The sequence below is a fragment of the Gorilla gorilla genome, chromosome 2 (assembly GCF_029281585.2).
Source record: "Gorilla gorilla gorilla isolate KB3781 chromosome 2, NHGRI_mGorGor1-v2.1_pri, whole genome shotgun sequence".
Lineage (NCBI taxonomy): Eukaryota > Metazoa > Chordata > Mammalia > Primates > Hominidae > Gorilla > Gorilla gorilla.
In genome coordinates this window covers 123072589-123086541 of record NC_086017.1, presented here as the reverse complement: position 1 = coordinate 123086541, position 13953 = coordinate 123072589, and the positions used below count along the sequence as shown (strand labels likewise).

At 37.0% G+C, this 13953-nt stretch overlaps 1 protein-coding gene across 8 annotated transcripts in view; it reads left to right on the top strand.

Annotated features, from left to right (window-relative positions):
• SLC9C1 (solute carrier family 9 member C1) overlaps window positions 1–13953 on the top strand; it is a 156224-nt gene that overhangs the window by 76142 nt on the left and 66129 nt on the right. For all 8 annotated transcript variants that reach the window (XM_055381594.2, XM_055381596.2, XM_055381592.2 and 5 more), the window contains 3 exons: window positions 421–540; window positions 9606–9801; window positions 13629–13814. In XM_055381594.2, coding sequence (XP_055237569.2) covers window positions 421–540; window positions 9606–9801; window positions 13629–13814 — 502 coding nt within the window. The remainder of the gene's footprint in view (window positions 1–420; window positions 541–9605; window positions 9802–13628; window positions 13815–13953) is intronic.

Genomic DNA, 13953 nt, shown 5'->3' with positions numbered 1-13953 from the left:
TGCTTTATACATGCTTTCCCATTTAATTATCCCAGCCTAACATTGGTATTTTTATCCTTATTTTGTAGATTAGCAAGCAAGTTAATGAGGTAATTTGTCCATTGCCATACCAGACAATGGGGACTCTAACATGAAAACCCAGATGTCTGAATCCCAAATATTTGAAACATAGTATGTTTTCTATCCCTGAACCTTGAAATCTCTATTATTTTCAACCATGTATCTCCAATTTTTAATACTCTCTGTTTAACAAGTGAGCCTGACAATCTAACTTCATGAACCATGCCCATGAACATGCCTTAATCCAACCATCATGGCACAAAATAGTCTTCCTGTTTTGTGCAAAATTAAACTTATGTACAACATTAAACTTATCTCAAAATGTTTAAAGCATGTTTAAAGATTTCTCTCTTTTTCTAGATGTATGAGTCTTGACACAATAAAGAATTATTCTGAAAGCCAAAAAACAGTTACCTTTGCTAGAAAACTACTACTTAATTGGGTGTATAATACCAGAAAGGAAAAAGAGGGCCCATCGAAGTAAGTGCTTTTGAACCTTATAAGAAATGCTATTATATTCACTTGAAATTCCCTGTTTTTTCTTTTAAAATGGTATCTTGAATTTTTTTTTATTATACTATAAGTGCTAGGGTACATGTACACAACGTGCAGGTTTGTTACATATGCATACATGTGACATGTCGGTGTGCTTCACTCATTAACTCGTCATTTACATTAGGTATATCTCCTAATGCTATCCTTCCCCCCTCCCCTCACTCCACAACAGGCCCCAGTGTGTGATGTTCCCCACCGTGTGTCCACGTGTTCTCATTGTTCAATTCCCACCTATGAGTGAGAACATGTGGTGTTTGGTTTTCTGTCCTTGCAATAGTTTGCTGAGAATGATGGTTTCCAGCTTCATCCATGTCCCTACAAAGGACATGAACTCATCCCTTTTTATGGCTGCATAGTATTCCACGGTGTATATGTGCCATATTTTCTTAATCCAGTCTATCATTGATGGACATTTGGGTTGGTTCCAAGTCTTTGCTATTGTGAATAGTGCCGCAATAAACATACGTGTGCATGTGTCTTTATAGCAGCATGATTTATAATCCTTTGGGTATATACCCAGTAATGGGATGGCTGGGTCAAATGGTATTTCTAGTTCTAGATCCTTGAGGAATCGCCACACTGTCTTCCACAATGGTTGAACTAGGTTACAGCCCCACAAACAGTGTAAACGTGTTCCTATTTCTCCACATCCTCTCCAGCACCTGTTGTTTCCTGACTTTAATGATTGCCATTCTAACTGGTGTAAGATGGTATCTCCTTGTGATTTTGATTTGCATTTCTCTGATGGCCAGTGATGATGAGCATTTTTTCATGTGTCTTTTGGCTGCATAAATGTCTTCTTTTGAGAAGTGTCTGTTCATATCATTCGCCCACTTTTTGATGGGGTTGTTTGTTTTTTTCTTGTAAATTTGTTTGAGTTCTTTGTAGATTGTGGATATTAGCCCTTTGTCAGATGAGTAGGTTGTGAAAATTTTCTCCCATTTTGTAGGTTGCCTGTTCACTCTGATGGTAGTTTCTTTTGCTGTGCAGAAGCTCTTTAGTTTAATTAGATCCCATTTGTCAACTTTGGCTTTTGTTGCCATTGTTTTTGGTGTTTTAGACATGAAATCCTTGCCCATGCCTATGTCCTGAATGGTATTGCCTAGGTTTTCTTCTAGGGTTTATATGGTTTTAGGTCTAACATTTAAGTCTTTAATCCATCTTGAATTGATTTTTGTATAAGGTGTAAGGAAGGGATCCCGTGTCAGCTTTCTACATATGGCTAGCCAGTTTTCCCAGCACCATTTATTAAATAGGGAATCCTTTCCCCATTGCTTGTTTTTCTCAGGTTTGTCAAAGATCAGATGGTTGTAGATGTGTGGTATTATTTCTGAGGGCTCTGTTCTGTTCCATTGGTCTATATCTCTGTTTTGGTACCAGTACCATGCTGTTTTGGTTACCACAGCCTTGTAGTATAGTTTGAAGTCAGGCAGTGTGATGCCTCCAGCTTTGTTCTTTTGGCTTATGATTGACTTAGCAATGTGGGCTCTTTTTTGGTTCCATATGAAGTTTAAAGTAGTTTTTTCCAATTCTGTGAAGAAAGTCATTGGTAGCTTGTTGGTGATGGCATTGAATCTATAAATTACCTTGGGCAGTATGGCCATTTTCACAATATTGATTCTTCCTACCCATGAGCATGGAATGTTCTTCCATTTGTTTGTATCCTCTTTTATTTCGTTGAGCAGTGGTTTGTAGTTCTTCTTGAAGAGGTCCTTCACATCCCTTGTAAGTTGGATTCCTAGGTATTTTGTTCTCTTTGAAGCAATTGTGAATGGGAGTTCACTCATGATTTGGCCCTCTGTTTGTCTGTTATTGGTGTATAAGAATGCTTGTGATTTTTGTACATTGATTTTGTATCCTGAGACTTTGCTGAAGTTGCTTATGAGCTTAAGGAGATTTTGGGCTGAGACGATGGGGTTTTCTAAATATACAATCATGTCATCTGCAAACAGGGACAATTTGACTTCCTCTTTTCCTAATTGAATACCCTTTATTTCCTTCTCCTGCCTGATTGCCCTGGCCAGAACTTCCAACACTATGTTGAGTAGGAGTGGTGAGAGAGGGCATCCCTGTCTTGTGCCAGTTTTCAAAGGGAATGCTTTCAGTTTTTGCCCATTCAGTATGATATTGGCTGTGGGTTTGTCATAAATAACTCTTATTATTTTGAGATACGTCCCATGAATACCTAATTTATTAAGAGTTTTTAGCATGAAGGGCTTTGAATTTTGTTGAAGGCCTTTTCTGCATCTATTGAGATAATCATGTGGTTTTTGTCTTTGGTTCTGTTTATATGCTGGATTACATTTACTGATTTGTGTATGTTGAACCAGCCTTGCATCCCAGGGATGAAGCCCACTTGATCATAGTAGATAAGCTTTTTGATGTGCTGCTGGATTCGGTTTGCCAGTATTTTATGAGGATTTTTGCATCGATGTTCATCAGCAATATTGGTCTAAAATTCTCTTTTTTTGTTGTGTCTCTGCCAGGCTTTGATATCAGGATGATGCTGGCCTCATAAAATGAGTTAGGGAGGATTCCCTCTTTTTCTATTGATTGAAATAGTCTCAGAAGGAATGGTAGCAGCTCCTCCTTGTACCTCTGGTATAACTCGCCTGTGAATCCATCTAGTCCTGGACTTCTTTTGGTTGGTAAGCTATTAATTGTTTCCTCAATTTCAGAGCCTGTTATTGGTTTATTCAGAGATTCAAATTCTTCCTGGTTTAGTCTTGGGAGGGTGTAATGTCCAGGAATTTATCCATTTCTTGTAGATTTTCTAGTTTATTTGTGTAGAGGTGTTTATAGTATTCTCTGAGGGTAGTTTGTATTTCTGGGGGATTGGTGGTGATATCCCCTTTATCATTTTTTTTGCATCTATTTGATTCTTCTGTCTTTTCTTCTTTATTAGTCTTGCTAGTGGTCTATCAATTTTGTTGATCTTTTCAAAAAAACTAGCTCCTGGATTCATTGATTTTTTGAAGGGTTTTTTGTGTCTCTATTTCCTTCAGTTCTGCTCTGATCTTAGTTATTTCTTGCCTTCTGCTAGCTTTTGAATGTGTTTGCTCTTGCTTCTCTAGTTCTTTTAATTGTGATGTTAGGATGTCAATTTTACATTTTTCCTGCTTTCTCTTGTGGGCATTTAGTGCTACAAATTTCCCTCTACACACTGCTTTAAATGTGTCCCAGAGATTCTGGTATGTTGTGTCTTTGTTCTTATTGGTTTCAAAGAACATCTTTATTTCTGCCTTCATTTTGTCATGTACCCAGTAGTCACTCAGCAGCTGGTTGTTCGGTTTCCATGTAGTTGAGCGATTTTGAGTGAGTTTCTTAATCCTGAGCTCTAGTTTGATTGCATTGTGGTCTGAGAGACAGTTTGTTATAATTTCTGTTCTTTTACATTTGCTGAGGAGTGCTTTACTTCCAACTATGTGGTCAATTTTGGAATAAGTGTGATGTGGTGCTAATAAGAATGTATATTCTGTTGATTTGGGGTGGAGAGTTCTGTAGATGTCTATTAGGTCTGCTTGGTGCAGAGCTGAGTTCAATTCCTGGCTATCCTTGTTAACTTTCTGTCTCAGTGATCTGTCTAATGTTGACAGTGGGGTGGTAATTTCTCCCATTATTATTGTGTGGGAGTCCAAGTCTCTTTCTAGGTCTCTAAGAACTTGCTTTATGAATCTGGGTGCTCCTGTATTGGGTGCACATATATTTAGGATAGCTAGCTCTTCTTGTTGAATTGATCCCTTTACCATTATGTAATGGCCTTCTTTGTCTCTTTTGATCTTCGTTGGTTTAAAGTCTGTTTTATCAGAAACTAGGATTGCAACCCCTGGTGTTTTTTCCTTTCCATTTGCTTGGTAGATCTTCCTCCATCCCTTTATTTTGAGCCTATGTGTGTCTCTGTACATGAGATGGGTCCCCTGAATACAGAACACTGATGGGTCTTGACTCTTTATCCAACTTGCCAGTCTGTGTCTTTTAATTGGAGCATTTAGCCCATTTACATTTAAGGTTAATATTGTTATGTGTGGATTTGATCCTGTCATTTTGATGTTAGCTGGTTATTTTGCCCATTAGTTGATGCAGTTTCTTCCTAGCATAGATGGTCTTTACAATTTGGCTTGTTTTTGCAGTGGCTGGTACCGGTTGTTCCTTTCCATGTTTAGTACTTCCTTCAGGAGCTCTTGTAGGGCAGGCCTGGTGGTGACAAAATGTCTCAGCATTTGCTTGTCTGTAAAGGATTTTATTTCTCCTTCACTTATGAAGCTTAGTTTGGCTGGACATGAAACCCTGGGTTGAAAATTCTTTTCTTTAAGAATGTTGAATATTGGCCCCCATTGTCTTCAGCCTTGTAGAGTTTCTGCTGAGAGATCTGCTATTATTCTGATGGGCTTCCCTTTGTGGGTAACCTGACCTTTCTCTCTGATTGCCTTTTACATTTTTTCCTTCATTTCAACTTTGGTGGATCTGACAATTATGTGTCTTGGGGTTGCTCTTCTCGAGGAATATCTCTGTGGCATTCTCTGTATTTCCTGAATTTGAATGTTGGCCTGCCTTGCTAGGTTGGGGAAGCTCTCCTGGATAATATCCTGCAGAGTGTTTTCCAACTTGGTTCCATTCTCCCCGTCACTTTCAGGTATACCAATCGGATGTAGATTTGGTCTTTTCACATAGTCCCATATTTCTTGGAGGCTTTATTCATTTCTTTTTACTCTTTTTTCTCTAAACTTCTCTTCTTGCTTCATTTCATTTATTTGATCTTCAATCACTGATACCCTTTCTTCCAGTTGATTGAATCAGCTATTGAGGCTTGTGCATTCATCACGTAGTTCTTGTGCCATGATTTTCAGCTCCATCAGGTCCTTTAAGGACTTCTCTGCATTGGTTATTCTAGTTAGCCATTCGTCTAATCTTTTTTCAAGGTTTTTAGCTTCTTTGCCATGGGTTCGAACTTCCTCCTTTAGCTTGGAGAAGTTTGATCATCTGAAGCCTTCTTCTCTCAATTCATCAAAGTCATTCTCTGTCCAGCTTTGTTCTGTTGCTGGTGAGGAGCTGTGTTCCTTTGGACGGGGAGAGGTGCTCTGATTTTTGGAATTTTCAGCTTTTCTGCTCTGTTTTTTCTGCATTTTTGTGGTTTTATCTACTTTTGGTCTTTGATGATGGCGACGTACAGATGGGGTTTTGGTGTGGATGTCCTTTGTGTTTGTTACTTTTCCTTCTAACAGTCAGGACCCTCAGCTGCAGGTCTGTTGGAGTTTGCTGGAGGTCCACTCCAGACCCTGTTTGCCTGGGTATCAGCAGCGGAGGCTGCAGAACAGCAAATATTGCTGAACAGCAGATGTTGCTGCCTGTTCATTCCTCTGGATGTTTCATCTCAAAGGGTTACTCAGCCTTGTGAGGTGTCAGTCTGCCCCTACTGGGGGGTGCCTCCCAGTTAGGCTACTCGGCGGTCAGAGATCCACTTGAGGAGGCAGTCTGTCCGTTCTCAGATCTCAAACTCCATGCTGGGAGAACCACTGCTCTCTTCAAAGCTGTCAGGCAGGGACATTTAAGTCTGCCGAGGTTTCTGCTGCCTTTTGTTCGGCTATGCCCTGCCCCCAGAGGTGGAGTCTACAGAGGAAAGCAGGCCTCCTTGAGCTGCAGTGGGCTCCACCCAGTTTGAGCCTCCAGGCCACTTTATTTACCTACTCAAGCCTCAGCAATGGTGGGTGTCCCTCCCCCAGCCTTGCTGCTGCCTTGCAGTTCAATCTCAGACTGCTGTGCTAGCAATGAGTGAGGCTCCGTGGGCGTGGTACCCTCTGAGCCATGTGCGGGATATAATCTCCTGGTGTGCCGTTTGCCAAGACCATTGGAAAAGTGCAGTATTAGGGTTGGAGTGACCCGATTTTCAAGATGTCATCTGTCACAGCTTCACTTGGCTAGGAAAGGGAATTCCCTGACCCCTTGCTCTTCCCAGAAGAGGCGATGGCTTGCCCTGCTTCGGCTCATGCTTGGTGCACTGCACCCACTGTCCTGCACCCACTGTCCGACAAACCCCAGTGAGATGAACCCGGTACCTCAGTTGGAAATGCAGAAATCACCTGTCTTATGTGTCGCTCATGTTGGGAGCTGTAGCCTGGAGCTGTTCCTATTCGGCCATCTTGGAACCGCCCCCTATCCTGAATATTTTGCAAAACATTTTGAGGAATTTTACAATGAAATTTCTTTTTAAAAATTTTTGCATATTTTATTATCTGAAAAATGGCCTTATTTACAGTCATAGAAAATGCTCACAAACATACCTAAAATAAGAAAACAAAAATAATCTGTATTAACAAATTCATTTTTTATACCTGTTACTAAATCAGCCTTCAAACTCACCACAAATTTTGGTACCACCATATATTGTTAGAGTTTTTATAAAAATCAAAGGAGATTATGGCATAATATAAGAGAAAAAATGATCTGGCCAACATCCACTATAAACCTTAGCTGCATCCTTTTAATTTTTTATTTTTTAAAAAAATAAAGGGTTTTTTTTCCTGTCTTTACAATTGATTTAAAGCTTTGAAGGGGGTGGTAGCCACCTCAGAGGAGACTGATGAGTGTCACAGGGCATAAGTAGCTACAGAATGTTTATTAGAAATGTGGGGGTCAGCCACCACCCTAAATTTCTTATGTACATACATAAAGTTACTTAAAGAATAAAAAGGATAGGAATAGTATTCTCTTTTTAATTGAGGTAAATTTCATATACATAAGTTAACCATTAACCATTTTAAAGTGTATAATTCAGTGTTATTTATTAGTCCAAAAATAAACTGAGTATTCATTAAGCAGTCATTCCCCATTTCCCCTTTTTGCCCTGCTCCTGGAAAGCACCAGTCTGTTTTCTGTCCCTGTGAATTTACTTATTTCAAATGTTTCACATAAATGAAATCATCACTATGTAGCCTTGTGTTTCTGGCTTCTTTCACTTAGCATAATGTTTTCATCCACATAATAGAATGTGTTAGTAGCATAAGGGTCATCCTCTTTGTAGCATGTATCAATATGTGATTCCTATTTAAGGTTAAATAATGTTCCATGGTATATATACCACATTTTATTTACCCATTCTTCAGTTTATGGACATTTGAGTTGTGCTATTATGAATAGTGCTGCCATGAACACTCATGTGCAAGTTTTTATTTGAATACCTGCTTTCTATTCAAGGGCATATCCCAGGGGCAAAATTGCAGGACTGTGTGGTAATTCTATATTTAGTTTTTTGAGTAACCACCAAATTGTTTTCCACACTTGGTATACAATTTTGATATCAGGAAGTATAAGTCCTTCAACTTTCTTTTTCAAGATTGTTGTAACTAGTTGAGGTCCCTTAGAATTCCATATAAATTTTAGATTATCTTGCCTGTTTCTGCAAAATAAAGAAAAAGGTCGAGATTTTTATAGGATTTAATTTAATCTGTAGATTGCTTTGGGTAGCATTGTCATATTATCAATATTAAGCCTTCCAAACCATGAACATGGAATGTCTTACCTTTTATTTAAATCTTTAACTTATTTTGGTAATGTTTTGTTGTTTTGAGCACGCAAGTTTTAGGTTAACATTAATCCTAACTATTTTGTTGTTTTTGGTGCTATTTTAAATATAATTGTTTTCATAATTTCATTTTCAGATCAGTTATTTCTAGTGTATAGAAATACAACTGATTTTTATATATCGATTTTGTTTCCTGAAACTTTGCTATTTTGTTTATTAGCTCTAGTTGATTTTTGCACATTCTCTATGATTTTCAGTATATAGGATTATGTCATCCACAAATAGAGATCATTTTACTTCTTCCTTTTCAATTGGAATTTCTTTTTTTTTCTTAGATTCAAGGGAAAGAAATATAGCTAGTGACAAAATGAATGAGATCAGTGACTGCAAATTTAACCATAAACTTAAGCAAAGGTAACCTCCAGTGCCATGCTTTGCCAAACATGGTTTTGCTGCTGGAAGAGATCAAGAAAAGCAGACTGGAGAGAGGACAGAGAGATTACCACAAAGTTAACAAGGCTTAAACTCTGCAGCTTCCATCACAGAGGAACTGCCAGAGGCCTTGGAGGGCCCTGACAATGTGAGCACAGACTATATATTACTGCACTCATAATTTCATCATCTTTTTTTCAAATGGTATCCAAAATTGTAAAAGCTTCTGGGCTGTGGCATAGATGTACCTTTGATAATGAGAAAATGATCTGGTACTTACCCAGTCTTCAATCAGCAATTAATTAATCATTATCATGTGAATTTTAAAAACAATAGTGTATTATTATACTACTTGAATAATTAAAATATTAAAGTAAATCTTTTTATCTACATTTCTACTCTCCATCATATTGAATACGGAAGCTATTTTTCAAAGCATATACATTAATTTAAATTTTGTGATAAAATTTGGATCCATATATTCCACCACCATGCATCCTAGGCTTTGATCCCAATTTTATACCTTGACAAGAGAAGATGCTCATGATACGTTGTTAAAAGGGAAAAATGTAGGTTACAGAAAAATATGTGTCATATAACTTCTTTTATGTTTATAGATAATCATTTTATAAACATAAAAAGTTGGAACAATATTCAAACTAATAGTATTCATCTCTGAAAATAGGAATTATCAAAAGCTAGAAAGTATTCTCTTTATTTAAAAAAAATTCCAGTTTGAATTTTTCCTGTGTTATACCAAAAATATTTCCATTAAAAGTAAAAAGAAAAAGTGAATGAGATTTAAGGAGGGAGAGAAAGAAAAAGGAGAAACTAGACTCAAGACAGAGGAGGATCAGTGGAAGAAATTAAAAGGACAGTATCTGAAGCGGGATGCCAGAACGTGTTAGCTAGTGGTGGCTGCTTTCAGAATTATTAAGGAAGGCTCTGCAGCTGTTGATAAGTAGAACAGAAATGAATATATATGAAAATCATTTAATGTAAACCTTTAATCAGATAAAACTGTCTTTTTGTTTTACAGATACTTCTTTTTTCGTATATGCCATACAATAGTATTTACTGAGGAATTTGAACATGTTGGATACCTTGTGATATTAATGAATATATTTCCCTTTATAATCTCTTGGATATCCCAATTAAATGTAATCTACCACAGCGAATTAAAACACACTAACTACTGTTTTCTTACACTTTATATTCTAGAGGCACTACTTAAGGTAATCTAAAATTTATGTGTGTATGGAAGTGTTATATATCTGACGGGGAGATTTCCTAGCCTTGTTTTTCAACACCAGCAACAGACAATTTTCTGAAGGAGTGTATGAATTTCTTCCTCACGTCTCCAAACTTTAATTTTTGAAGGTGATTTTTATAGTAACTCAATAGATAATATGCATACTTGAAGCACTGATTTTGTATTTCCAGAAATAAATTTTAAAATGGTGTGTGTCAAAGGGACACAAAGTGAGTTTAAAAGGTATTGGCAATATTCTCAGTCTTAGCAGGGTGGTGAATACTTGAAGGTTCATTTTATTATTTTTATACTGGATAGATATTTTTATATCTCTCTAGTATGATAGAGGAATACACAGAGTACAATGGGAACAGACAGAAGGAGCTTCTTATGCAGAATAGTAGGGTCGGAGAAGGAAGGTATTCAAGGGAAAGCAACACTTGAGTTGAATTTTGAATAATGTCTAGGAGACCAAAAAGAGAATAACTACAAGTACATTGCATAATAAACAACAAGAACAAGGGAAAACATAGAAGCAACACCATGACACATTAAGGAACACTACTTCCAATGACTGAAGCTCAGGAATGAGTTGGTCAGAGTGGAGATTGGAGAGATGTTAAATATGTTTTCAGGATGTGGAAAATGAGGGAAAAGACATAGATGTGAATTAAATAATAAAGGGCAGGCCATGCTGTCTCATCTACTTTTGTGACATCAACTGTCATTCATAGTCTAATGACTCCCAAATTCATGTCTATAGCTCAAATTTTATCCAGAGCCATAGATCATATAGGTAGCTGCTGACTATATCCCTCTGACAAAGTACTGTGCAAACATTACAAGCAGCATATTGAAAAGAAATGTGTCTTCTCTAATCCTACTCTCCCTTCAGAATTTCAATGGAAACCCAATTTCCCAAGCTGAAATCTACAATCATCTTTGAAATCTCCCACTTTCTTAGCTATACTAGGTTTCAAGAAACCTTTTTTTGAAATATGCAGAAAGACTGTATCAACTATCACAAAATAGTAGGAATTTTGACTATTTTCTCCCTTCGAATAGATGCTTCAGTATTTTAGCTATTTGATTTCAAATTAGTATGATCATTTACTAGTATAAATATATACTTTAACATGTCTAAATTCAAATTATTATTATTATTATACTTTAAGTTCTAGGGTACATGTGCACAACGTGCAGGTTTATTACATATGTAAACATGTGCCATGTTGGTTTGCTGCACCCATTAACTCGTCATTTACATTAGTTATTTCTCCTAATGCTGTCCCTCCCCCAGCCCCCTACCCCATGACAGGATTCGGTGTGTGATGTTCCTTGCCCTGTGTCCAGGTGTTCTGATTGTTCACATCCCACCTACGAGTGAGAACATGTGGTGTTTGGTTTTCTGTCCTTGTGATAGTTTGCTCAGAATGATGGTTTCCAGCTTCATCCATGTCCCTATAAAGGACATGAACCCATCCTTTTTTATGGCTGCGTAGTATTCCATGGTGTATATGGGCCACATTTTCTTAATCCAGTCTATCATTGATGGACATTTGGGTTGGTTCCAAGTCTTTGCTATTGTGAATGGTGCCACAATAGACATATGTGTGCATGTGTCTTTATAGTAGCATGATTTATAATCCTTTAGGTATATACCCAGTAATGGGATGGCTGGGTCAAATGGTATTTCTAGTTCTAGATCCTTGAGGAATTGCCACACTCTTCCACAATGGTTGAACTAGTTTCTACTCCCACCAACAGGGTAAAAGTGTTCCTATGTCTCCACATCCTCTCCAGCATCTGTTGTTTCCTTTTTAATGATTGCCATTCTAACTGGTGTGAGATGTTATCTCATTGTGGTTTTGATTTGCATTTCTCTGATGGCCAGTGATGATGAGCATTTTTTCATGTGTTTTTTGGCTGCATAAATGTCTTCTTTTGAGAAGTGTCTGTTCATGTCCTTCGCCCACTTTTTGATGGGGTTGTTTGTTTTTTTCTTGTAAATTTGTTTGAGTTCATTGTAGATTCTGGATATTAGCCCTTTGTCAGATGAGTAGGTTGCAAAAATTTTCTCCCATTTTGTAGGTTGCCTGTTCACTCTGATGGTAGTTTCTTTTGCTGTGCAGAAGCTCTTTAGTTTAATTAGATCCCATTTGTCAACTTTGGCTTTTGTTGCCATTGCTTTTGGTGTTTTAGACATGAAGTCCTTGCCCATGCCTATGTCCTGAATGGTAATGCCTAGGTTTTCTTCTAGGGTTTTTATGGTTTTAGGTCTAATGTTTAAGTCTTTAATCCATCTTGAATTGATTTTTGTATAAGGTGTGAGGAAGGGATCCAGTTTCAGCTTTCTACATTTGACTAGCCAGTTTTCCCAGCACCATTTATTAAATAGGGAATCCTTTCCCCATTGCTTGTTTTTCTCAGGTTTGTCAAAGATCAGATAGTTGTAGATATGTGGCATTATTTCTGAGGTCTCTGTTCTGTTCCATTGATCTATATCTCTGTTTTGGTACCAGTACCATGCTGTTTTGGTTACTGTAGCCTTGTAGTATAGTTTGAAGTCAGGTAGTGTGATGCTTCCAGCTTTGTTCTTTTGGCTTAGGATTGACTTGGCGATGTGGGCTCTTTTTTGGTTCCATATGAACTTTAAAGTAGTTTTTTCCAATTCTGTGAAGAAAGTTGTTGGTAGCTTGATGGGGATGGCATTGAATCTATAAATTACCTTGGGCAGTATGGCCATTTTCACGATATTGGTTCTTCCTACCCATGAGCATGGAATGTTCTTCCATTTGTTTGTATCCTCATTTATTTCGTTGAGCAGTGGTTTGTAGTTCTCCTTGAAGAGGTCCTTCACATCCCTTGTAAGTTGGATTCCCAGGTATTTTATTATCTTTGAAGCAATTGTGAATGGGAGTTCACTCATGATTTGGCTCTCTGTTTGATTGTTATTGGTGTGTAAGAATGCTTGTGATTTTTGTACATTGATTTTGTATCCTGAGACTTTGCTGAAGTTGCTTATGAGCTTAAGGAGATTTTGGGCTGAGACGATGGGGTTTTCTAAATATACAATCATGTAATCTGCAAACAGGGACAATTTGACTTCCTTTTTTCCTAATTGAATACCCTTTATTTCCTTCTCCTGCCTGATTGCCCTGGCCAGAACTTCCAACACTATGTTGAATAGGAATGGTGAGAGAGGGCATCGAATTTTTTTGAGAAATTAAAAATAACTTATTCTGCATTATCCCAGAATGAAATTACACAAGTGAATTTAGTGAAGAAAGCATAATCTTTTAATAAATATATTTTTAAATCTTGAACGACTTTAATAAAAACTTTGCCCACATGTGTCACAACGAACATAAACTAATTTTGTTTTGACTACTCAGAATCATGATTTTGGATATAAATTATAAAATAATAAAAAATGGATGCAACCCCCAGGATTTTTATGGCATTTAGGGCAACTTGTTTTAAATTAAAACACCCTGGCATACTACATTTTTGTCTGAATTTGCCTTTCCATTGTTGCTACTTTTTACTGGTGTCATTATATACATTTGTTTGTTTTCATTATACCTGTCCTTTAAACCCAATCCTAAATTAATAGTTCTAGGAGTATTCCTTTATTACAAGATAAATTTGATGAACTTGTTTGTTTGTTTGATTTTGGTTTCCTGAGGATATTTCATACACGTGGAGTAGATAAGAGAAAAGCCTAACATGATGTTTAAATTACGGTGGAAAATGGTGTAGTAAAAGCAGAAACAAACATGATAATGTAATTTCCTTTTAAATCAACAGATAGCAGCAATGAGGAAGGACTTTTTTTCACATGCCTGGAACATATTCGAGTTAGCAATTACATTAATTGGCATCTTACATGTAATACTTATTGAAATAGACAACATTAAGTATATTTTTAATGAGACTGAAGTAATAGTCTTTATAAAAGTTGTTCAATTTATTCGTATACTACGCATTTTCAAGGTAAAGAACCAGTAAATCATGCAATTTCTAATTCCTACTGATTGTTTCATAAAACATAGAGTAAAATTAGTTTACTAGTTTTATGGTTAACATATTCTGTTGGGTTAATGTTTATATTTTAAATTTTAGCTTCCTTTGA